Source organism: Artemia franciscana, chromosome 15 (genome assembly GCF_032884065.1).
Source record: "Artemia franciscana chromosome 15, ASM3288406v1, whole genome shotgun sequence".
NCBI lineage: Eukaryota > Metazoa > Arthropoda > Branchiopoda > Anostraca > Artemiidae > Artemia > Artemia franciscana.
This window is the reverse complement of record NC_088877.1, coordinates 5,152,411-5,178,071: the sequence shown is the minus strand read 5'-3', so window position 1 is coordinate 5,178,071 and position 25,661 is coordinate 5,152,411. Positions and strand designations below refer to the sequence as shown.

The following is a 25,661-nucleotide window of genomic DNA, read 5'->3' as shown; positions in this document are numbered from 1 at the left end:
ATGGCAATATTTTGGGAGGTAGTATTTTATATGTCGTAGTAGCACTTTTTAGATACTTGAGTAAGCCAGATTAATTTCGGGCAAATGCAACTCTGAGATAAGGCGAACTTTTTTGAATTCATCCAAACCATGCTTTAGTACCATGAGTAAGTCCAGAGGCTCTCTTCTTTAACTGCTCTTCGTGTTACATATGAAAATTCAAACTATTTGCTATTCATTCCTTCGTATTTCTCATGTATTAATTCATTTTCAGGCTATGAAAAAGGACAAAATGATATTGATTACAAAATAGTCTCTGAAAAATTTGCCAAAGTCAGTTGAAATCTACTTTTTACTAATAACATTGATAAGAGTTGCTCAAACAATGAAAGGTGAAATGTACATGCTGAAGAATCTTCAATCAAAGCTTTCGTGCAAAACAAGCTAACACTCAAACAGTTTTTTCAGCTGAAATTAGTCAACTAATTAAAAGAAAAAATTGAGCATAGAAAACTAGGCTATAGAAAGAGAAAATCCTAGAAATTATCAAATCTTCAAAACTATTTGTAACCAGGCAAATGGCCTAATCAAGAAATTAGAGATTAAGTTTGAGGGAAAACTGGTTGAGGATGTTAAAGATAACCCAGAAACTTACTGGCATTATGTCTTTCAATGTGTTACTACAGATGTTCAATAGGCTACACAACATCCTACACAATAGTCATTTGTTACTGAGCTGGAAGTTGGATTTCTCAGCCAACATTTTTTCCTCTGATTTCAGGAGGAATCAACCTTTTTTCTCCTCCTGTATATGATGTGCTGCTTGAGGTAGAATCAGTTGTAATTAATGTAAATGTGGTTCTAAAGGAACTTATATCCATTAAAACTAACAATTTTCTGATCTCATGCATTCATTCTTGTATCCTGTATGAATGCCAAGTAGTCTCATCTCCACCACTTCCCTTACTGTCTAACTTATTACTAATGTTTCAGACCACCACTGGACTGAGAACTACTTATATCACTTCATTATTTAGGGAGAGCAGAATGAATTTTATTGAAAACTATCAACATATAAGTATGATATATTGCAGTTACTCAGTATCTTAAAGCAAATAGTCTCTTGCCAAGCTTGCTGCATAGTTTTGGATCTGGAAGATCTATCCACACTGTTCTTTTGGAATTGGACAGCTTCATCCCTATGCTGCTTGGTACAGAGGTGCCTGATGACATGATTCTGCTTGATTATTAAAGATTTGGACAGAATTTGTCATTGTCACCTTTATATATACAGTTTAGTATTTAGAATCTATTCCTGAGAGTTCCTTTTACTTAACAATTTCCAAGATAATGAAAAACCTATTATTTAGGATTTGGTAAATTTTCTTTTGTTCATATTTTTGTCTTACAAATAAAGTGAACATACCACTTGATGCTTTTTTTTATGTTCTTCACAAATATAAAAATTGCTTCTATTGCAAATTCAAATTTAAGCATTTTTTGATGTCTTGGAAATGAACAAAATATTTGGGTATGAAAAAGGTTTAAAACATTGGTCTTAAACTTACTGTTTCTTTATAAATCAATTTTCTTAATGTTATATAATCCACAAGCACTGATTTTCCACAACTAAGTTGGATAAATAAATTTTACAATTATGCTGTTTTTTTCTTCTTGATGCTGAATTTTCAATTAAAGCGTGCATTTCTGGTCATTTTAACAAAATAATATGCTATGTTTTCTGAATGCCAAAATTATTTATAGCTAGGTTAGGCTGAATTTGTTAGGTTAGGTCAAAAAATGCTTAATTTTGAATTTGCAATAGAAGTAATTATTATGTTTGTAAAGAACATAGAAAAAAGGTATTGATTGATATGTTCACTATATTTGTAAGTCAAAAATTTACCTAGGATTTTGCCCAATGAACAATTTCCTTTTAAGCCATGAGTATTTTTCTTTTCATTACATTGATAAACATCAAACAGTTTCAGCTGCTAAAATATGATAGTCTATTGATCAAAAGATGAAAAATTACCCATCCAAAATTTTACCTCAATTTAAACTTCCTTAAATCACACTTGCTAGTGATATAAAAAAGTCTATTGTACTCAAGTCAGTGATAATAAAGATGGAGGGCATCTACTCTATCCGTTGTGAGTCATGGTTTAGTCATCCACTCATTACCAAGATTGGCTTTGGAAGCTGTCAATGGTTGGTGAACTTGTCTTGCTTGGACTGGTTTCAAGGCTCATGATGCAGTTAAAAAGGGAATGGTATCTTTTCCTTGTTTTTGTATGTTTTTGGAACAGTTTTTCTCAATAGCCTTGGGTTTTTAATGACTGGACAAGCTGGAAAAAGTCTTTATTGTCAGAATTGAGCAACTCATATGTCATCATCATGTCACCCTTTCATTGGCTGTAGCCTATGTCAGATTTGGCAGCTTGAGGCTCTGCAGTTAGCATGCATACTCTTTGTTTTGAGTGAATTTATGTATTTTCTTGTCTGTCTTAATACATATTTGAGGCCATCCTTTGTATTTTATTAATCAATATAGCAACATACATTCCAAAATATAATCTTGGTCTCACCAGTCTCTTGTAGAGCTATAGCTATTATAAAAATTATCTACTTATGATTTATTATTGCTATCACAAGACAGGAAAAAATGCTTATAATATACATGAACCATCCATGGAGAACAGATCTCAATCACCCATTTAAGAGACTGGTGCTGAAACTTGGTGTCTTCTACTAGACATAAACATAAAAATAGTAGCTGAAAATTTTTCAAACTTCTATCTGGCTTAGTAAAATTTAGGTTTTAAGTTAGTCAATGTAAAAGGACTTTTTAGCAGAGGTAAAGTTTTAGAACTCCACTTCCCAGCATGAAAAATCTTCTTTCACTTGCTTTGGAGATTCTTTTGTAAGTTAGAGGTATCTTCAACATGGAAGGGCACTCTCTGAGCTGAGTACAAAGAAAAACAACTGATATGTTGCTGAAATTGATAACTTCAGTTCACAAATGACTCCTTTTTTTGCAGAATTATTGCTGTATGATCATTCTTCCAATTAGTAAATGAATGAATGAATTATTTTATTGTCAAACAAACCAAAAGCAGATGGAAACAACTGATATGTTGCTGAAGTTGATAACTTCAGTTCACAAATGACTCCTTTTTTACAGAATTATTGCTCTATGATCATTCTTCCAATTAGTAAATGAATGAATGAATTATTTTATTGTCAAACAAACCAAAAGCAGATGGAGTACACAAAAACAAGCATATGTAAACTATGTAGCAGTATGGTTTTGATATCTTTGATAAAGCAGATATTTCAAACTAGCTTTCTTCTTGCATAGTTGGCAAGCTAATTGATAGAATAAAAATATTAAAATCCTTTTAAGAATTGTTTTGTAACAAGCTAATAAAAGCATTTATTCAAAATTTACTTATATCCTAAATTAGATCTGATTGTCTGGAGCTGGCATGTATGCAGAGAGTACATCTTTTTCCAAAATTTTTCGAAATATTTAATTTCCCCATGGTTTCTTGGGACATCTGGCAAAAGTAGGACATTTTTTAAGAATCTAGATACATGTCTGAAGCTTTTGTTTGGGATTTTACAGCATGTAATTATCTGATCAAGTCACTGCCCAATTATTAACCCATTTTCTGTCTAACTTTTTACCCTCTTTGAAGTAATTAGTGATTGTACTGTTATTTTGTTTTGTAAAAGAGTTTGCTTTCCACAGCAAAATAGAATTATCCTTTATATTATGGCGTTTTCAGGATAAAGTACAGCTTTTAATGGATCAATTTTGGAAACTATCATTTTTCATTAAAATCGACGTTTTTGCAATAGAAGAACTACCCCCACAGCACCCATATTGCACTATTAACCCTAAAATTTCCCTTTCAGTGGGATATAATAGATTAATCACTGGTTCTAAATCGCTATGAACATAACCTGAGTCTAAAAATTACTTTTGAGGCCTCAGGCTCCTTCCCCCATCTGCTACAATACTACTGATTAAAGTTAATCTGTATTTTCTGTTATACATACTTTTTGCATTTATTTAGTTACTATAAAAAAGTGCTACTTTATATCTGCTGTTTTGAAGGTTTTGGGCCCCCCTCCGAGATAAATTCCTGCGTACTCTGGAGAACCTCCCTTGTATGGAGAAATTATGGCATATAAAAGAAATCATGATATATAAAAAATATATTAGAAGCCTATAAATATATAAGAAATTATGGATGGTTTTTACAACATTGTTGTTTTTGGGGGTATTTGTATAATAGAAAGTAAAGCATAAGAAGTGGAAAAATATTATTAATTTTCGTTTTGGATTTTGGTTTGCAAACAGTGGCTGCTTTACTACCTATTTTCATTTAATTAAAGCTCCTCATTATATGACATATCACCACCTCTCTTCATCCTTAAACATTAAGATAAAGGCCAAACTCTTTAGAATTATCTAAACTCTAATAAAGGATCATGTAAGTATACACTTAAAATTAAGTATAAGAGTAAAATACTCCTTCAAAGGCTGGAGTAATCACTTAAAAAAAATAGCCTTAAAAAAATTGTTTATAAAAGAAGGAAAATAATTTTTTTTTTTTTTTTTTTTTATCTAATCAGTATAGATGGGTCTCTGAATTCTCAGTTTTAATCAGTGAAATGACACCAATTTTCCCCAAAAAATTACTAATGAAATGTTGAAAAAACTGGAAATTCACACTACTTGAGTTAACCACAGAAATGGAATGCAACTACAATATCACTTCAGAATTTCTCACCTTATCTATATTCACAGGTGGGACACAGGGACACAACTACAATGGCGCGTAACTAATATGTCGCGTAACGACTTACGCGAGCGAGGGGGCTTGGGGGGGGGCGAAGCGCCCACACCAACTAGGTGTCGGGGTGGCGCGAAGCGCCACCCCAACATGCTAGTACTGTTATATATACTGATGTGTATTTTTATACTTATTTTGGTACATGCCATCCCATTGTATTTCAATGATTAGTTGTCTATAATCAAAATTTTTTTCAGGATAATTCTCTCACTTAATCCTAATTTGGAGCCAAATTTCAAATTTCTATTTTTTTTTTGGTCAACAGACACATTGAGATTTAAACATTTGAATTGAAATCTGAGAATTTCAAGATTTGAAAATTTTTTTATTAAAAATCTACCACAGCTTGAAACCCCAAGAAATTAAATCACCAATCTATACCTATCAAATTCAAAAATAACAAACATATAATTATTAGTTTTTTTTAAGGAGTATTGCAACTCATACACTGATTTTGAAGTGCATCCCTACATGCATCTTTGTTAGAGTTCATATTTTTCTGATGATTTTGGTCTTTATTTTGAATATTTTTGGATGAATAGAAGAGGAGAACTCTAACAAAGAACTCTAAAGTGATAGGACTCTAGACTGACTGGACTGGCCATTGTAAACATTCACCAAAATATTGAGGTAGACATCAATCATGCAGTAGATATGGCAGGAGTAGAAAAAGGAAAATAGACTTTTTCTTATAATATTGTGAATTCTGTCATTAAAGCATAATATATATTAATCTTAAAAAAGTGGAAAGATACATGGGTGTAGAGAAGGGGGGCAGGGGGAACAGCTCCCTGTTGAATTTCACATTTACACTTGATATTAACAAGAACTTTTCATATGTTGGAATTTTTCTATTAGATATTCACTGGTAGATGGTTCAAATAGCTGGAAATAAACAGAAAGCTCAAAATATTGTATCCCACATTGATATTTTCAATATTCTATATCAATTTTTAATTCAATATATAGATAGGAGACTAGCCACAATCAGCTGGTTTTGACTTGTAATTCTTCAGGAATCAGTTCAATGATAAGAAGTTCCAGAGAATGTCAACTCAAAGGTAACTCATTCAGTACCATCCTCAAAGAAGACAATTAGAAATACTCCACAGGAAACCAATTTAGGAGGTTTTCCAACTGGAAACCTCTTTGTGCAAGTGTTCAAAAGTGCTTAACCTGGGCCACCATGGTACTGGTTTGGCTGTCTCTGGCCTATGTTTGGCCATGTGAAAAAAGAAAGGAAAAATTGCCTTGAAAACATTACGACCTGTTTTTGGTTATAAAATTATGAAGGAATATGGTCAATGTAAGAAATCATAAAATCAATTTCAGTAATGTTAAAAAACAACTAAAGTGTGTTAATTTCAACTTATAAATTGACTGATCAACAAATAGAGTAAGCCATTCCAGTTACCTGGATGTTTGACCTGTCAGTGATTGTAGTTTCATTTCAACTTCTGTCTTAAAGACACTATCCATTTTGTCAGTTAGTGCAACGTCTCTTATGCCAGTCTCTTTCAGAAAGAGGAGCTTAAGTTCTTCAGTCACTACTTTTTAATAATGAGGTGAGCAGGATTTCCTTTCTTGTTCTTCAGCTCAACCAGAATGTAATCACCAGCATTGACTTTCTTGTTGTCAAATTGGAAGTTGCTTGTAGTGGGCTTGTTTTCAAGATCCATACTCAAGTCTGAAGAGTTGCTGTATGCAGGTTCATCTGTGTCAGAATCATCACTCCAACTGCAACTCTTGTTACAAGAAATACGCCTTTTGCTTTTTAGCATTTTCACTTCTGTGACTTTTTTCCTTTCTGTGACTAGGGCTTTCTGGGCAGATACAGCTTTTATCCCAGCAGTAATGTGTTATCTCACAGGGGTGTCAGTTTGCACTTCAACCTTTTGGCTCAAAGGGGTTTGCCTGAACAATTTTTTTTCGATGAATCATCTGCTGACCTTTGTTTCTCATTTAGAGACAGAATATGTGCTGTGTCCATTTTGGGGTCTATACTAAAGAAGGAGTCTAAATGTCACAGAACACTTGTGTTGAGCATAGAAACTTCCCTGGTAAGTGCTTCACTAGATGTGGTAGGCATTTCGTCTGAGACTTGTGACGAGAGGAAGTCATAATCCTAGAAGACATCTCTTTTGATGGGGTAGACCTCATGTGCTCTGAATTTACGTATTATATTATCAAGAGGGAAAGCCTTTGGATATGTTTTTCCCAGCAGCTCAGCAATGTTATACACTGATATAGTTTTACATTTATGGGCAGTCATAAAACTTGTGGCTTTCTGGTTGTAGTAGGCTTTAAGAGGCCTGATGACTATCTTTTCTAGAGGCTGTAGTTTGTGTGTAGCAACAGTTAAAAGTACAGCACATTATTTTTTAGCTAGACCCAAGCAACTCAATGGTGTATCAGCTTATCTGGTTGTCTACTCTTAGAAGTACAGGTGACTGTTTGGAGGGTTTGACTTGATTAATAAAATGCTGCAAGCAAAGAATGAAAGGTAGTCATTCAGCTAGAAGTATTTTCTGAGTCAATCTTGATTGTTCCTACTAAATCTCCCTTTACTAATATCTCTGGACACTGTTTTCCAGGAAAAAAATAAATAGAGGTGGGACTGTGTTCTCAATGCATTAACACCAGCACAAACCATGGTCAACTGACTTCTTTCTGCTGTTGTGACCCTCTCTACTTACTTCTGACCTTACATTCCAAATGTCTTGTGGTCTGAACATTTGTTTATCTAGGCTTTGCTCCGGGTTTTCAAAGAAAGTTCCTACCCTGTTACTGTTGAAAGCAGTTGCCTATCATAAGCTTGTACTCTCTGATGTTCTTATTGATAGAGTTTTAAGGTGATTCATAAAACCACGGTACCAATCTTTACCTGCATTTCTTCCTCTGTTTCCACCACCTTTGTATTTCCAGTTATCCAGTACCTTTACACATGTTTTTTTCATTTAGTATTGCATAGTTCCTCTAGGAATACCCATGACACTTCCAGAGAATCTTACTGACTCTTTTTTTAATTTAGCCAGAAAGAACTGATGTTTTCTTTTCTTCTGGATTGTAGATGCCTCTCTTTCTTTTCTCCACTGTTTTACTTTTAAGCATTTCATTTTGAATAGAATTTAAAGGAAAAATAGAATTTTAGTTCACCTACTTATCTGACAGGGAAAGATTGCCAGAATTAATCAATTTTTGGGTTTTGAGCTTCCCTTTAACCTTTCCTTTTTCCTTTTAACCCCGTAGCTGTTTACACAGCTGTTAAAAGCATATCCTACTTTTGGACACGTTGGTGCTGCATGCTGCATGTCATGGTATTATGGCCGAATGTGGGAATTCATCATCCCATGGGATGAAGAAATGCTAATAGCAAACCAGTGAAGGTGGCACGTCTCAGAAGCTGCCAGAGGAGAGGTAAATAATAAGAGAATACATCATGAGTTTGTGGCATTTTTTGGGTTTGATTCAAGAACCATTTTTTTTAAATAAATAGTGTTTAGTTAATGTTTTATTGTCTATACCTAAAACCCTTGGTTTAAAAGTTTTCTAAGTATTTCTATCTCTTTGTTTCATGTTACACCCCTAACTAATATATTATTTAATGTTTTAATCTTTTACACATTTACAATTGTATCTTAATCCTTATTTCCTACTCTTTATTACCATCACAATTACTGAGCAATGCCATGCAATTAGGCAGCAGGCTAATTAGTTTGACCTATCTACTACTAACTACTACTAATAACTCACTGCAGCACCAAGCCGCCTGAGGCCAACACAGCTACGCACGCTCCTCCTCCAACCTAATCTATTTAAAGCCTCCCTCTTTACACCCTCCCAGGAAGTTCCCATTTCCTTTAAATCTTTATTTATGACATCCTCCCAACCCAGACAAGGACTACCTGCTTTCCGTGTAGCCCCAGACGGTTGGCCATAAAGGACAATCTTCGGTAATCTGTCATCCTTCATCCGTAGAACGTGGTCTAGCCATCTCAACCTTTCTTTCATTATAGCCCCAGAAAGCGGGATTGAACCACACTTTTCGTACAACCTACTGTTTGAAATACGGTCAGTCAGCCGGGTACCCAGAACAATCCGTAGGCAATTTGTCTGTAAAACATCTAGTAAATTTTCATCTGCTTTTCGGAGTGCCCATGCTTCAGAGCCATATTTGACCACTGTCATCACTGTAGCTTCCAATATTCTAATCTTGGTTTGTAGACTTATCTTTCTATTCTTCCAAACTTTTTTTAACTGTGAAAAAACACCCTGAGCCTTAGCTATTCTACTTTTAACATCTTCACTGCTCCCATCATCTGTACTAATAATACTACCAAGGTAACTGAAGCTCCCAACCTGATGCAAATATTCACAAAGAACGCATAAATCCAAAAGAAGGTTCAAGATTTTTTTTTTTTTTTTTTTTTTTTTTTGAATAGAAAGCTTCATTTGCTATAGTGGTCAGAAGTGCAAAGGCTAAAAATATGCAGAAAATATTAAATATCATGTTTTTTACTTGATGGATGAACAGCTTTTTTACTTTTTATGGCAGGGTGGCTTTTAAAACTTACTATTTTTTGTATCAATATTTTTAACATGTTTTATTTTAAACAGATTTATCAGAACTTTGATCCTCACCGAACTTAGATTAAATTACGACCATTTACACTGCCTACCTACAGGCTTTACACTACCTACCTACCCTAAAAGCATAATTTTTGTAGTGTTGGGCCATATTTGATACCGACATATATATATATATATATATATATATATATATATATATATATATATATATATATATATATATATATATATATATATATATATATATATATATATATATATATATAGACCAAATATCGATATTGAAGCCACCATTTTTGAGGGGTCTCTCACCCCTCTAACTAACTTGAGTTAAAGGGCCTCTAATTCTACCCGGTGTGAAAAGTATTAAGAGGCCTTTTGGGTGGAGGGGGATGTCTCAAGAGTGTAGTCTAAAAACTTTTTAAAGTTTTCTTGCCAATTGGATACATACAAACTATATTGCTGGACTGCATGTTGCTACGACCTTAGAAGAAGGGAAACTCAAGAAAAATTTCCTTTTGCAAAAACTCCTTCAAAATTATTTCCCCTTGGAAAATCCACCCCACGGAAATCCTATAAACGTCTTTGGGATTCTTTACTGGTTTGTACTCTTTCATCTATAATTGATTGTATTTATCCTCATTTTATTCGTTACAATAAAGATAATAGTTAAAGAGAACACTGGCATCTTTTTCACAATCAATCACTTCTGGTTGCCTAAGGTCAGATATGTGTGAACTGTAACCAATTCAAAATTGAAAAATTTACTACAAATGATAAGTTTGGATTGTGAGTGATTTCAAAAAGTGACATTAGCAAAGCAGACAGACACGGTGAGTTTTTTCAGTCTGAAAAATTTTATCAAGGAAATCTCATTGAGAAATTAAGAAAAGGTAATTTAGCCTAATCCAGCTTAACTGAAGAGGGCAACTGCCCCCTACAGACTCCAGTTTGCCCCCCCCCCCTCCCCAGCTGAAATTGAGTTTCTGCCAAAAAATCTTGTCAGAACTAAGATAAGCCTGCATTTGAAAATTTTATTTTAAGCCATGGTTATCCTTTTTGTTTCTCCTGTTTTTTTTTTTGGTTAGGTTTTTACTTACTTCACTTCTTTTCAACTGAAAGTGAATAATTGTCCAAGTCTCAGACAAATAGCCATATTCGCTCAAAACTGTTTATTTGTCAGAGAGAATGAATATTAAAAGGGCTGGTAGCTATCAAGTTGTACATAAAGTCAAAGCAGGTAATGGGAAAGCTGGAATGTGAAAGATTAGTGTCCTAACCCAGCCACTGCCAGGCTACCAATCAATGTTGTTCTATCAGAAAATAAAATGGTGCTTTGTATAGTTATAGTATAGCAATCAATTAGTATCAACCATTCAGTTGGGTGTGCATTATTTTCGTGATAGCAATGGCATGGGATTGTACAACTCTATCCATAAGGTAACAGCAAAAGTAGACATAAAGTAAAATATACAGTAAACTTCATATTCTGAATGCTATACTTCACTAGCAGCATTAGAGTAAATATGATATAGTACTTTTTATAAAATGGTAAAAAGGTGATAAAAAGTAACAAAATTAAATGTTTTTAGTGGTGGCCAGCGTTTACACCCCCCTAAAAGAAAATAAGACTTTCCAAATTTTAGAATTATATTTCAGTTTTTTTAGAATTTTGGTACTTGTGTATTCTATGCCACTCGCTCAAGTTTATGCTGTCTAAAACTCAAGAACAAACTAGCTTCTTTGTTAGTTTCTTTCAGCTAAGTACAATTTGGGCTGTATATTTACACATAAGAGAGGGGGTAAATACTGGTAGCTATCAAGTTGTACATAAATTTAAAGCTAGTAATGGGAAAGCTTGAATGTGAAAGATTAGTATCCTAACCTAGCCACTGCCATGCTACCAATCAATGTTGTTCTCCCAGAAATTCAAATGGTGCTTTTCATAGTTACAGTATAGCAATCGATGGCTATCAAACATTCAGTTGGGTGTGTATTATTTCGTAATACCAATGGTATTGGATTGTACAACTCTATCCAAAAAGTAACAGCAGTAAGCTTTATACAGTATACTCCAGATTTTGAATACTATACTTCACTAGCAGTATTAGAATAAATATGATTTAGTACTTTTGATAAAATGGTACATACAAAATTGTGGAGTATGATATTTACAGCTAGTATATAGCTTGGCGCTGATTTAGTTTACATTATTAATTGTAATTCAAAAAACTAGTGATATTTCTTACTGCGAGCTATACTAAGCTAAATTCGTTACTGTCCTGCAAGCTTTACATATGAGAATACTTTTTGCTCAGAGAAAAGCTGTCAAAAAACAAGTTGTGCTGCTAAAATGAGCTGCTAATTGCGTAACAAGATGTGCTGCTAAAATGAGCTGCTAATTGCATAACAAGATGTGCTGCTAAAATGAGCTGCTAATTGCATAACAAGATGTGCTGCTAAAATGAGCTGCTAATTGCATAACTAGATGTTCTGCTAAAATCAGCTGCTAATTGCATAACAAGATGTGCTGCTAAAATGAACTGCTAATTGCATAACAAGATATGCTGCTAAAATGAGCTGCTAATTGCATAACAAGATGTGCTGCTAAAATGAGCTGCTAGTTGCATAACAAGATGTGCTGCTAATTGCATAACAAGATGTGCTGCTAAAATGCTGGAAGCTTTTGGAGTTCTGCTACTGACAGCTTTGGAACTTTTTCCATACCTGTTTATGATTCTAACAAGTTTGTAGTTTAATAAAGGATTTTGGGCCTTTTATGGCCTGTTCCTGTTACTTTTTTTAGGGTAGTGTTTGGGGGACTATAAACAGAAGAATTCATATAAACAACCTACTTTGAATTGTGAACCCTTCTACAGACAGTGGGCGATCATCAACTTGAAGGGGGAGATCATTGATTACTGTTTGTTTGCTGGAAACATTCTTAATTTGACTAATTTTTCACGAAATGTTGTTCTAATTTTGTTTTATTTTTTTATAGGGTTCATCTACCATGAATTACATTAAAGTGTATAATTGATTGTGAAGTTTGCTGTATTAGACTACAAATATGTTCAATAGCTGCAAATCTAACCTAATAAGGCTTTGTTTACAAGCAAGGAATTTTTCAGCAGGCAAACAGACTTCAAGAATACTATCTTCGATAAGAGAAGTACCATTGGCATCATGTAACTATAGTTATTCCAGGCAATATTTCCAAAGTGCTTTATATTTTAGCCGTTTAAATAGAAAAGAGAATTGTGTTTCATATGGTTTTACATGGCAACAGTGTTTTCTGCGTCTTTATAGTACTGATCCACAGAAAGGCCTTAAAGAAGCTGCAAAAGAGAAGTCTAGTGAAATTGTTGACGAATCCAAGTTAACAACATTTCAGAAATTTAAGAAAATGTATAAAGAATATTGGTATGTTGTGATACCTGTACATGGTGTTACTTCAGCTGTCTGGTTTGGAAGCTTCTTTTATGCAGCGAAATGGTATGTATAGCCCATAAAAATTTAAAAAGCCTGAAGATGGATAGAAAAAGAGAATATATTGAGCCCAGGTTTTTGCTAGTTTTTGCTGTTTATTCTATTTTAAAAATTGGTTTGACTCCAAATTAATAGCTGACTGTCGAAGTTATCAGAATATGGCCTCTATGCTTTGCTTTTATCCGTGTAGTATAGGCTGCAAACTTGATATATTTATTTTATTAATTTAAAAAACTTTTTCCACGAAACAAGTTTTTCAACGAAAATTAAAGAGCTCTGTTAAGCCAAAAAAGAGTGGACATAAAGTCAAATAATCTTCCAAGTGTAAAACTACCACAAATCACTATCAATAAACAAATAAAACTAAAAATGAACAGAAATTACAATGAATAGCAGAGTCAAACTGAAATCTAGCAAAAATTAGCATTAGTTTGACTGATAACCCCCATGCTTCTCAAGACCAGAACATTATTTGCACTTTACTGCTTATATGCCCTTGCTTATATGCCCTCTTCAAAACCCACATGCAAACAGTTTTTTTGTCTAATTGGAACTCCCCCTAACTCTCCCTAAACGTTTCTCCTTAATGCCCTTAGCGTTATTAGTTACAGTAACTGTAGCGGTAGTATTAAAAGTTTACACACAGTATCTTCTGGCTAATTCAAAATCCCCCACAACTCACCCTTTAAGATCTAACCTAAGAATATAACTTGTTCATGAAATATCGCTTTATCACCTTTTTGAAAGTCCAAATGCTCATAGTTTTTATGATTTAATTCAACATTCGCCTAAATATTCCTTTAAAAACTTCAACTTAATACCCTGAGATTGCAAAGTAGCAATAGCTGTGGCAGCATTAGTAGCAGTATGCGCATAGGACCTTTGGTTTCTTCAACATCCCCTTTACCAAACTCTGAAAGTTTCAGCTTGATACCATCAACCGTTTCTGAAGCATTTCTGATGCGTCCGCTTGACAACGTGTGTGGGCATAGTGTGTTTCAAATTAGTTCCATTCAGTTTCTATGTATCCCTAATTTTTCACCTTAATATCCTTCGCTTTAATAGCAGTAGAAGTAGTATTAGCAGTGGAGTTGATTGTAGTAGCCTAAGCTTTAGTGGCAGCAGTAGTAATAATAGTAACAGTAGTAGTAGTATGATTAGAATCACTAGCATTAGGATGAAAATACCTTCTTTTGGTTAGTTTAACACCCCTCACAACAAGCCCTGTTAATTTCAATTTCACATACCAAACTGATCCTAAGATATTGCTGTTACGCCCTTTTGACAACCTGCATACAGACATCGTGCTGTGATTTTTCAACTTAGTATATCCTTAGCTTTACTAGCAGTAGAAATAGTATTAGCAGTAGAATTGATTGTAGTGGCCTAACCTTTGGTGGCAGTAGTATTAGTAGAAGTAGTAATAATAGTAACAGTAGTAGTAGTATGAGTAGAAGAAGTAGCATTAGGATGAAAGTATTTTCTCTTGGTTAGTTCAACATCCCTCACAACAAGGCCTGTTAATTTCTACTTCACATACCAAACTGCTCCTAAGATATTGCTGTTACACCCTTTTGATAACCTGCATACAGATGGAGTGTTGTGATTCAGTTCACCTTTCCTTCTCAAAATTCCTTGAAAATTTCACCTTCATAGTCATAGGCATAGTTGTAATGTTAGTCACGTTATTAGTATTGATATTACGAGTAGTAGTATTAATATATAGCTTTTTAATCAGTAAAACATCCCTCATCAAGTTCTAGAAGTTTCAAATTAATGCAATTAGCTGCTGCTATGACATTGCTGATATGTCCTTTTGATAACCTGTATGTTATCAACTTTTCCTCTCAGCACTCTTAGCCTTACAAGTAGTACCAATAGAAGTGGCAGTAGCAGTTGTAGTAAACGCAGCAGTAACAGTATTATTATTGGTAGTGTGCACATATTGCCTTTTGGTGAGACGATCTTCCCCTTTAAGCATTCTCTAAAAGTTCCAACTTAATACCCAAATTCATTCTTGAGATGCGCTATTTTGACAGTTTGGATGCATATAGGGTCTTTTAATTTAGCTCGATTTTCCCCTCGATACTGTAAATAGACTAGTCTGTTAGTAGTAGTGGTTGTAGTTGTACTAGTATTGGTAGCATGCAGTTATTGCCTTTTTTATCATATCTCTTATCATTTCCTGAATTTTCCAAATTAATATACTTAGTTATTCATGTGTTACACCCTTTTGACAATCCTTCTGGACATATCGTTTTTTATTTAATTCAACACTTCCCCTCAGCATTCTCTGAAAGGCTCACCTGAATACCCTTCGTCTTCTTGGAAAGTATAGTTCAAACATGCATGCCTTTCTTAATAACATGTACTATGTGTAGACAATGAACGAATTACCTAGCTTACAGCTCTTGTCCTGAGCACTGTGGGGAGGTTGATGTCCCCAAAGACGTAATTACTGGACCTTTCAACAAGGCTGAACAAAATACATCTCCTAAAAGTTCAATCGGATATATTTTCAGAATGAAAGGTCAGGGGGTGGGCTGACTGCCCTCCATTCATTTTTGACTCTAAAAAGGGCACAAAAACTCCGGATTTCCAGTCAAATTAGCTCCATCCGTTTCAAGGCTTATGCGACCACCCTTTCCATTAAAACCTTATATTACCCTAGGGCATAACTTACGATCCTTCCCCTTAGGGCTGTGGTGGGGTTTGTCATCCTCAAAGACATAATTTCTGGACCTTTGAACTTCACTGAACAAAATGGCTATCTCAGAATTTTGATTGGATGTGTTTTGCAAAATAATGGGCATGTGAGGGGGTTTAGTTGCCTTCCGATCACTTTCGACTATTAAAAGGGGTACTTGTCCCTTCAGTTTCCAATCGAATTAGCCTTTTCCGAAGTTTCTATATCATCAAATGGCTATCTCAAAATTTCTACCATATACATTTTGGGAAAATACGAGGCGGGGTATCCATCCTCCGATCACTCTGAATCTTAAAAGAGGGACCAGAATTTCTGATTACCAATCTAATGAGCCCCATCCGAAGTTTATACCAAAACCTTTTCTATATAAACCTTATATGCCCCCAATGTATAACTTACAACCTTTGCCCTGAGGGCTGCGGGGAGGGGGGTCTCATGCTCAAGTAAATAATTTCCGAACCTTTCAACTACGTTGAACAAAATGGTCATCTAAAATTTTCAGACTTCTTTACAGGTGGAAAGGGTCTCAAATCCTTAGAACACTTGTGTCCTCCGATTCAAACAAGCTTGTTAGTTGTTTATTTGACGTCAATGCACCTCGTTTTTATTTTTGTCCAATGCCTATAGTAAGTGCTAATTATTATTCAGTATATTATTATATCAGTTATTATTATTGTTCAATGGCTAATGTAAGTGCTAATGGTAAGACTCTTGTCATATATCCTTTACAGGGGGAAAGGGTCTCAAATCCTTAAAACACCGTGTCCTCTGGTTCGAACTTGCTTGTTAGTTGTTTATTTGAGGGCGATGCATCTTAGTTGTTATTATTGTCTAATGTGCATTGTAAGTGCTAATTGCAAAGCTTTTGCAGATACTATTGGGCAATCCTTAAAATGATATTTCCTCTGGTTCTTATTAGTTGTTTTTTTTTTTTTTTTTTTTTTTTTTTTTTTTTTTTTTTTTTTTTTTTTTTTTTTTTTTTTTTTTTTTCTGGTTGAAGGGGTCTCAAAACCTTGAAAAATCATGCCCTTAGACTCAAATTTGTTTTTCGTTTGACCAAAATTTTGTTTGGTCAATTTTTTTTTGTTGTTGAAGGGAAATTGTCTCATATCCTTGAAACAGTGTGTTCTTAGGTTCAAGTTTTCTTGTTATTTACTAATGGCTGTTGTATGTGCTGATGGCCAAACTTTTGCAATTTTTTTGCTTGGGAGAAGGGGTCTCAAATCCTTGAAACACCGTGTCATTAGGTTGAAGTTTGCTTGTAAGTTATTATCTAGGCTGAGGCACCTCAGTTGTTACTATTGTCTAATGCCTATCGTAGCAAATTTTTGCAAACAGAAACCTTGATAATCAATAATAATTTTTTATAGACATAAAATAATTAATAATTTTTGTTATTAAAATAACTATTATTAATATAATTATTAAAATAATATTAAAATTTATTATTAAAATAATTATTATTATTAAAATTTATTATTAAAATTTATTATTAAAATAATTAATAATTTTTAACAATTTTTGTATTTACAAAAATACAGTCTTTATCTATAAATTAGGAAGATGGGCATTTTCGTATATTTTATTATATAGATTTGTAACTTTGTATCATCTAGTATGGAGGAAGGGTTTCTATATATATAGTACTGGGAGCCAGGTGGCTTCGCCGACGGGTCCAGGCACGCGGCAGGGCATTTTCATATATTTCATTATATAGATTTGTAATTTTGTATCATCTAGTATGGAGGAATGGTTTTTATATATATAGTACTGGTAGTCAGGTGGCTTCGCCGCCTTTTATATATGGGTTCTCATAAGCCGCCGGGTCAGGCACGCAGCAGGCTTTTTTATATTTATTCGCATCGTCACTTGTCTTCTAACCGCAGACGTGAGCCTCTTCTTTTATGTCAGAACGGCATCACAGATTCGTTACAACCCCCCTGGGAAAAATATGAATTCTTCCTTAAAGTCCTGATGTATTTAGATCGTTCTTGTGACCTGCTATGTCGATGATGTAGTATATATTATAGTTAATAACCATTTATTTAATTAAAAAAAAGAAATATCACTCTAACAATAAGACGTTTTGTTGGTAGTTGTCAGGGCTTCCTTCCACACTTCATTACATGTTCTTCGTTCATTTTCAGGTGGTAGCAGAACTTTTAAGCTATGTTGTCTATTCACACAAGAAAATGCCACGTATAACATTCCATAAAAAAACTGGCCACGTATAACATATATATATTATAAAACTGGTATATATATATATATATATATATATATATATATATATATATATATATATATATATATATATATATATATATATATATATAAAATAGCCACATGGTAAAGATGAATTCTATAATTGTTTAGTTCATTAATTTATTTTTTTTTGCAATGAGTTAATATTTGTGATTTGTTTTGGTGTTACTTGGTTGTTTTACATTTGCTGTTTTTTTTCATAGGCATGTATTTTGGGGGTGATACCTGACACGGGGATACCATGGATATTCTGTGGTAGCCACAACACTTGGCTGGGTAGAGAATTTAAAGTGGCGAAACCCTATAGGCCAGTGTATTCTCCTGATGAGCCCTTGTGTTGGGTTGTTGCCTCTGAATTATTTGTCTTTATTATTTTTTCTATTGTTTGGTAAATGACCACTTATACTTATTGACGACATTACTGCCTGTCCATGGATTATTCTTTATGGTTGATTGTGTTTGGCTATGCTGTTTGACCTATGTGATTGTATGGATGAGTAGGGTTAAGGCCTCATTCAAGTGCTGGTCTATATTAATCACTAATTTAGGAAAACAGTCTTCCTTTTCTCCTTCTTTCTCTCTTTTTTTTTTTTATGTGTTTGTGCTGTTGCATTGGTGATTTCTCTTTTCATGATATATATATATATATATATATATATATATATATATATATATATATATATATATATATATATATATATATATATATATATATATATATAAATATATATATCCTCCACGTTACCATCTTTTACGTGTAATCTTAGCTTCCTATCTTGAGTTTCAACTAATTCTTTCGAATGATCTTTGGCTTCCCTTATTTGCAGTGGTGTTGACATTGTTCCTTTATTGGAATGGATGAATGTCCCAGAGAGGTTTATTACTACACTAAAAGGATCTGTTGGCCACGCAGCTGTTGCATATGCAATGTATAAAGTCGCAACACCCCTTCGGTATGGGGTTACATTGGGTAAGTTTCTATCTTGCCACTGCTGTCAGGGAATAGCTGGAATTTTCGAACTAGAAATGCAAGTGAAGGAATTTTTTTTCCATTGAGTGTATTTGAAAGATACACTCTTAAAGCTGTAGACTTTGTTCTGGTAATTATGCTAGACCCCAAGCCCTGTCACTTCGCACGGATTTTTTGGAGGGTTGGATGGGTTTCAACGAAAAGAAACAAATTATTTTATAAATGAAATTAATTACCCCTAATTTCTGGAAATTTAAGCATTCCGTAAGGGGCAGACATCAAACCCCCCTTCCCCGATTGCACACGTTCCGGGCTATACTTTTATACTGGAGGATGGAAAATGGAGGACAAATTCTCCAGGCGATTTTCCTAATGTTAGTATAAAACGCTCTTGTTGTGTCTTTTTTTATTTCAATTGCCATTACCCTAAGTTTTAGACCTTTGTGTTGTAGCGCACTTACAATAGGAATGGTGGCATAGTCCTAACAGTCTGGACTCTTTTGATGACGCTGTTGCTACACGAGAACTTCATCAATGTGTTTTTTACTATGAAATCTAAATATTTGATTTTATATCTAAAATTATAAGTCTATGTCATATTTCAACTGAAAGAAAAAGAAGAAGATAAAAAAGGACTCGCTCCGTTTCAGTTCTTTCAGCAGGTCTGTATCCAGGAATTTTATCCGGAGGTTGGAAGGGTTGTCTCAAATATATAAAATTACCTTAAATTTTTAGACCAATTTATGAGATAGTGAAATAATTTCTCTTTTTTAGGAAAAATGTCTTTTCTGGAACCTTACGGTCAATTTATGAGTCTGAGAAATATTTTGAAGAGGGTAGGGGTTCAAAACGTGTACCCCCCCCAATCCTTGATACAGCCCTTTCTGTCAGGGTGTGTCTGGTGACATTTCAGATCTTAAAAGAAAATGTAATTATTCCCTCTAAAAATTCAAAAGAGGTGACAAGAAAAGTTTTTTTTTTCATTTATAATAACATTTAGAACATACAGAAAAATCTATTTATTTGCTGGAAATATTAAAAACACTACAACAGAATAAGAATGTCATTCAAATTGCTACAAAGCACATTCACCCCTACCTTATTAAACCTAGATTCTAGTCCCCTCCCCCGCTATTAAATAGATGACATGTTGTTGCTTTCTTATGATTTCCAGATGCTTCAAAGCAGATAGCAGGGTCTGCTCCAACCTCATTGGGACCGACCTTCAAGTCCCTTCACTGACAGCCGCGTTTTTTTGTTTCTTTTTGTTGTTGTTTTTTCAGTTCTTTTCAGGATATCACCAACAATGGTCCCATAGTCGCTTCTGAATAAGGCTTGCTAAATTTCTTACGTTATGAGTCAGGGCTCGTTTATTAAAGTCAGTGAAACAATTGCAATCTCAGTTCCGAAAAAACTAATTTCATTAGGTAACCTGAATAGACAGTAAAATACTTTGTTGTCCCTCATGTTTTCTTCCTTGTCCTGCTTTAACTTTTTCCATGCACTAAATATAAGCTAATCTGATCATTGTTGTTCATCTTGTTTAAAAATAATTTACTAATTTCTAAAGAGAAACATTGAAAAAGGTATAACGGTATAAGATAAGAAGAAACAAATATAAAGGCTGGCCGATGTACATCAATTCTGAGCAGTCAAGCCTGATAAATTTGAAATATCTGCACAATATTTAATTACAGTACATAATGGCATACATTATCATAAAAGGTATTATAGAGCATCAACTTTTAAAAAAATCGAGTATAAGTTATGAGCAGTCAACAGCCTGACTGAATTAAACTTGTGTTTTCTTATTCATTATCAAAACAGCTACACATTTATATCTGTAACCGAACCGTTACATTTTGAGAAGGTATAGGGGATATCATTTTCCTTCCGAAACAAACCAGCTAGTGGATTGGTTTTGTAAACGTCATGAAGCTCTCTGAAATTTCCTCTTAGTTGTGCAGCTGTGGGATTTTTGTTGTCAGTGTTCTTATCATTCCCCTTCCTGTCATTAGTTCTCCTCTGTTTCTTTTTACTTGTCTTTGCATTCATTTTTCATTTTGTTATTCTTTTTTTTACAGACGGCTGAAGTCCATTATTATTATTATTGTAAAATCTTGCGCTATTATTATGTAATACTTGTAATTATTTTGTCAGTGGTCCTGAAATCAGGACTTACGTTGTTCTTTTTTTTTTTTTTTTTTTTTTTTTTTTTGCCGTACTGCTCTTAGTGCATTCCGTTTTGTATAGAGGCTTGAAGTAAATTATTATAAAAACCATATGTTTCTACTGTGTAATAATTAATTGTTTTGCCTATTGATTCCTAATTTTGGCGTTCTTTTATTAAGTTATTTAGTTCTTTTGGAGTTGAATTTTTAACCAGGCACGCTTAAATTTAGCATAAAAAAAGCAAAATGTCGGTTTTTTCTTTCATTACTAAAATTAAAAATTACTAAAAATGCAAGATGGCACTCCTACGCTACACCTGAAAATCTATTGCAGCACCAAGTCGCCTGAGGCCGGCACATCTGCGTACGCTACTCCTCCGTCCCAATGTATCCTAAGCTTCACTCTGTATCCCGCCCCAGTAACTTCCATTTTGCTTTAAATCTGTCCTTATGGAGACGACTTTTTTTTTGTTCGTCCCAGGCTGATACCATAAAGAGCATTCTTTAGTAATCTATCATCCTACATCTTCAAGATGTCGTCTAGCTATCTTAATCTTTCTTTCATTATAACCCTAGCCGACATATGTATTATATCCTTAAACTACATTGATTGTGACAAGAATAATAAAATAAATTAAAGATTTCTAGAAGCATGAGCAGTATTTAGTGTTTGACGTTATAATGAAAAAATGAGTTAAATTATATTTTGCTTTGAGGGGATAGTGTGTTGGAGTCTAAGATGTTCGTTTTAGGCTCTTCATTAGTAAACGTTGAAAATCCATGTAATAATCTGATTTTAATAAGGTCTAATAATAATAATAATAATTTATTTCTTACCCACAACAACACTATAAAAGTATTAAAATGTGGAGTACAAACAATTAAATACACACAAAATAAGCGAAACATACAAAAAATGAAAAGTAATGACAATGGAAATTTTTTACGTTAATACAAAAAATTTAATAAACACACAAAAAATGAAATTCAAAGAACACAAAGAGAAAAACAAATACACACACAAAGTCAACGAAAAAAACGGATAAGACGGTGGTGAGGGGATAGGCGCGCAGAAGCTGTACTGGAGAGTTGTCTGTGAAGAATCTCCAACTTTAAAGTTATATCAGGAACGAAATTTTTTTAACAAGAGTCCGGTTTTTTGTCCAAGGTGGAAGATACAGAAGAAATTTGCAAAATTTGAAATAATTTATCCGAATTCTTTTTAAATTACCATTATTAAGAAATTACCACCTTTATACTAAATTGCTCCTCGGAAGGTCCTGTTTTGCATAGACTATTATGTTTTGTATAAGCTATTTGCATATTTTAACTCCGGGGCTGCATTTATGTTCGCGTTTCTCCGGGGAACCCCTATGAATGTAAAATTGTTAAGTTGGTGAAACACTTCGACACTACACAACTCAAAAATGTAGAAAACGGAATTAACTTTTGAAAAATCATGATTTGTGCGGTAGCCTAGAGCTCATACTAATTAGCACACCCAGCAGACTAGATTAAGTAGAGCTTTGAAAATGGATTGCGGTCAATGACCCAAACTTCTATAATTTTTCTTCATTTTTTTTTTTTTTTTTTTTTTTTTTTTTTTTTTTTTTTTCAAAACTTTAAGCCAGGATCTTTTCTGTAATTTCGAGTTTAATCATCACTTTTAGTACACTAGCTTAAGTGGAAGCTAGTGATTATTGACCGTTTTTAAGTTAAACGTGTTAGGGATTACCATCCACATTTTCAGAAGAACTATTTTCCAATCTCCCTTTATGATTTATCTATTCTAGCAGTGCTTAAAAATTGTTGTTTCGTCTTCTTCCTTTAAAGTGGTAGGATAATTTTGTTGAACGAACTCTTTATTCAGCCACTCATCTTTTTATTTTGTAGCGCATAGTTTGGTCATTAATATATGCTTTGATTAATATACAAAAATTATAATTTTAAACCAGAAATCACATAAATCCAAAAACCTACACTTTTGTTGCGCTAGATTATCGGCAGTAATATTTCTAGGAATCAAACCACATTTTATTTACAGTTTACTGTTTAAAATTACTTTTAAATTGTCAAACATCGCGGCCGACTATCTAGGGCCAACCAGAAAGGCAGGTCGTCCCTGAATTGGTTTGGAGGAGGTCGTAAGGAAGAATTTAAGGGAATTAAAACTTCTTGGGAGGATGTAGGGGGGAGTCTTCAAATAGATTGGCATAGAGGAGGAGTGTTAGTTGCTATGTTTTCCTCAAACAGCTTGGTGCTATAGTGAGTATTCAGTATTAGTATTAGTAATATTTCTATGGTCGGGGTGGGTAAACCTCAACACGAAGTTCGTACAAAAATCTTAAAAAGTTTGATTTTATTTAAAGCTTAATCCCAGTAATATTACCGAAGTCTTGGTGTAATCGTAAGTTTAGGGCATTGTAATATAAGGTAGAAACTGAGTGCAAAGCGAAAAGCAAATTTTGAGCTTCTAATCAGCATTCTTTAAATCCTATTCAAATGTCGGCTTGGGGTTTCTGTAAACAAGTGCTTAAGTAAAATGTTTTACTAAAAATTAGTAATGTGGTGATAAGTTTAATGAGGGTTGCATCAAACAGGGTTTGAATTGCATGGTTTTGATTGAATGGGTTGCAGCTAATTTGGGGTTGGTTTGAATGGATGTTGAGTTAAGCGGTGGTTGAGTTGGAGGACTGAATTGAATGGAAGTTGTTTCATGCACACAGGAGGAGGAACGTGTGCGGCTGCGTTGACCTCTGGTAGCCTGGTGTTGGAGTGAGTTAGTATCTCTATCCAAGTCATTTTTTGCAGTGCTTTTTTCCCACTAGTGCTAAGCACTAACTGACGATACGGGGGGGTTCCTCTCCGAGATGGGACTGAATGAATCCCTATTAAAGAGAAAAGTTGAAACACAGCGGTCTAAAAATGCACTCTTTTTCAATTAACCCTCCCCCTTAGGAAAAATGCATCGATGCCCCTTTTTCCTAAGAATGAAACTGGAAAAAACTACATATGATAGTATTAATAGTGATAGGAAAAAAGCAGTAAGTGTTTTATAAATATTACTGACAGATTTTTTGACAATTTTTTATAATGCTTTCAGGGATATATATATATACATATCTTTCAGGGATATATATATACATATCAAAAAGTGACGCTTCTCCTTATAGGTGGCACCACTGTTTCAATCAACTGTCTAAAGCGATTGGGCTACATCAAACATGTACCCATAACCAAACGGTTCAAAACCCGCCAAACCGCCAAAAACTAGTAAATGTTTTATAAATATTACTGACAGATTTTTTAACAATTATTTATAATGCTTACAGGGATATATATATACATATCAAAAAGTGACGCTTCTTCTTACAGGTGGCACCACTATTTCAATCAACTATCTAAAGCGGTTGGGCTACATCAAACCAGTACCTAGCGCCAAACGGTTCAAAGAAATGTATGATGAAAAGAAAATTGCTTTAAGAAAGAAGCGAGAAGAGATACAAGCAAGAATTCGTGCTCAACGATCAAAGCTTAGAAGGAAAATCAGAAGGCGACCTAAAACAAAATATGAAAGTGGTAATGGTAAACCTTATGATCAAAGTAATCAGAAACATTGAAAGTGTCTTTAACAGCTAGATCTGGAAGTCGACATAGGAGCGAAATTTGTATTGCAATTGACTGAAATCTGAATTCATTAAACTTTGAGGAAATGATATCAACACTAAAAAATATATACTTTTTAACCTTTTCAGCATTCAAGAAGACATAGGATTGGGCTTACCTATGGCATTTTTTTTTTTTAACTCACTGCATACATTAAGCGAGTGTTAGATGAACTAAGGTGAAGATGGAGCAGTAGTAAGGCGAAGATAGTGCATCTTAGTATGTACAGTAAGGGACTTCGAAAGTGCACATATTCATTCATAAACTAATTCTTAGGCCATCACAAATGACCACACTAGCCATGTCATTCTAATACCACACTAGTTATACATAACGTTCGATAAAAAAGAAGAAACAAAGCAGATGTTTCCAAAGACCTTCGCTAAGCCAACTGTGGTGAAAAAAGGGGGGAGAGGTATATATAAAAAAATAGTAACCTTTTGAAGCAAATTATATCGGAACAGGGAAATTACTTGTGTCAGTGTAGTTTACTTCAAACGTTTATTTTGTTTAATATATTCCATTTTTCCTTCCTTTTCATTGTTTTTACTTAATTTTAACGTTGAGGATGGCTTAGTGGAAGTCAAACCTGCAACAATTATTTTGTCTTTTTTTTTGTTTGTTTTTTCACTGGCGGAAGATCACCGTTGTTTCGTTTCCTAATTTTATTTTATTTTTCGTATATTTTTTATTATATTTTATTATATTTTTTATTATTTATATTTATTTAAATATATTAAATATTTATTTATTAAACTATTTGTTAAAATATAAATATTATTTATTTATATTGTATTATTATTATTATATTTTTCGTATTTTTCGATAGATTTTTGTAGATTTGGCACAACTGGATTTTTAAAGAATCGACCTGTCAAGTATCCAATAGCTGCAAGCTTTTTCTTCTTGTTTGGATGATTTTAGTGACATTTTCGTATAATCTCATCACCAAAATTTAA

At 33.8% G+C, this 25,661-nt stretch overlaps 1 protein-coding gene across 2 annotated transcripts; it reads left to right on the top strand.

The window, feature by feature from the left end:
- The first annotated feature begins 45 nt into the window (after positions 1–45).
- On the top strand, positions 46–24,786 carry LOC136035966 (uncharacterized protein C18orf19 homolog A-like). 2 transcript variants are annotated; one of them, XM_065717858.1, is made up of 4 exons: positions 46–146; positions 12,436–12,929; positions 18,723–18,865; positions 24,412–24,786. In XM_065717858.1, the coding sequence occupies exons 2-4, from the start codon at positions 12,505–12,507 to the stop codon at positions 24,654–24,656; spliced, it is 813 nt and encodes a 270-aa protein (XP_065573930.1). In that variant the 5' UTR covers positions 46–146; positions 12,436–12,504; the 3' UTR covers positions 24,657–24,786. The 2 variants fall into 2 exon arrangements, with proteins under 2 accessions (XP_065573930.1, XP_065573931.1); XM_065717859.1 differs by lacking the exon at positions 46–146 and adding an exon at positions 8,127–8,261.
- Positions 24,787–25,661: the final 875 nt, after the last annotated feature.

Coding starts and splice junctions, on each gene's coding strand:
- LOC136035966 (XM_065717858.1), top strand. CDS start 12,505: ATGTTCAATAGCTGCAAATCTAACCTAATAAGGCTTTGTTTACAAGCA. Junction 12,930..18,722: donor TTCTTTTATGCAGCGAAATG/GTATGTATAGCC, acceptor CCTTATTTGCAG/TGGTGTTGACATTGTTCCTT. Junction 18,866..24,411: donor TCGGTATGGGGTTACATTGG/GTAAGTTTCTAT, acceptor TTCTTCTTACAG/GTGGCACCACTATTTCAATC.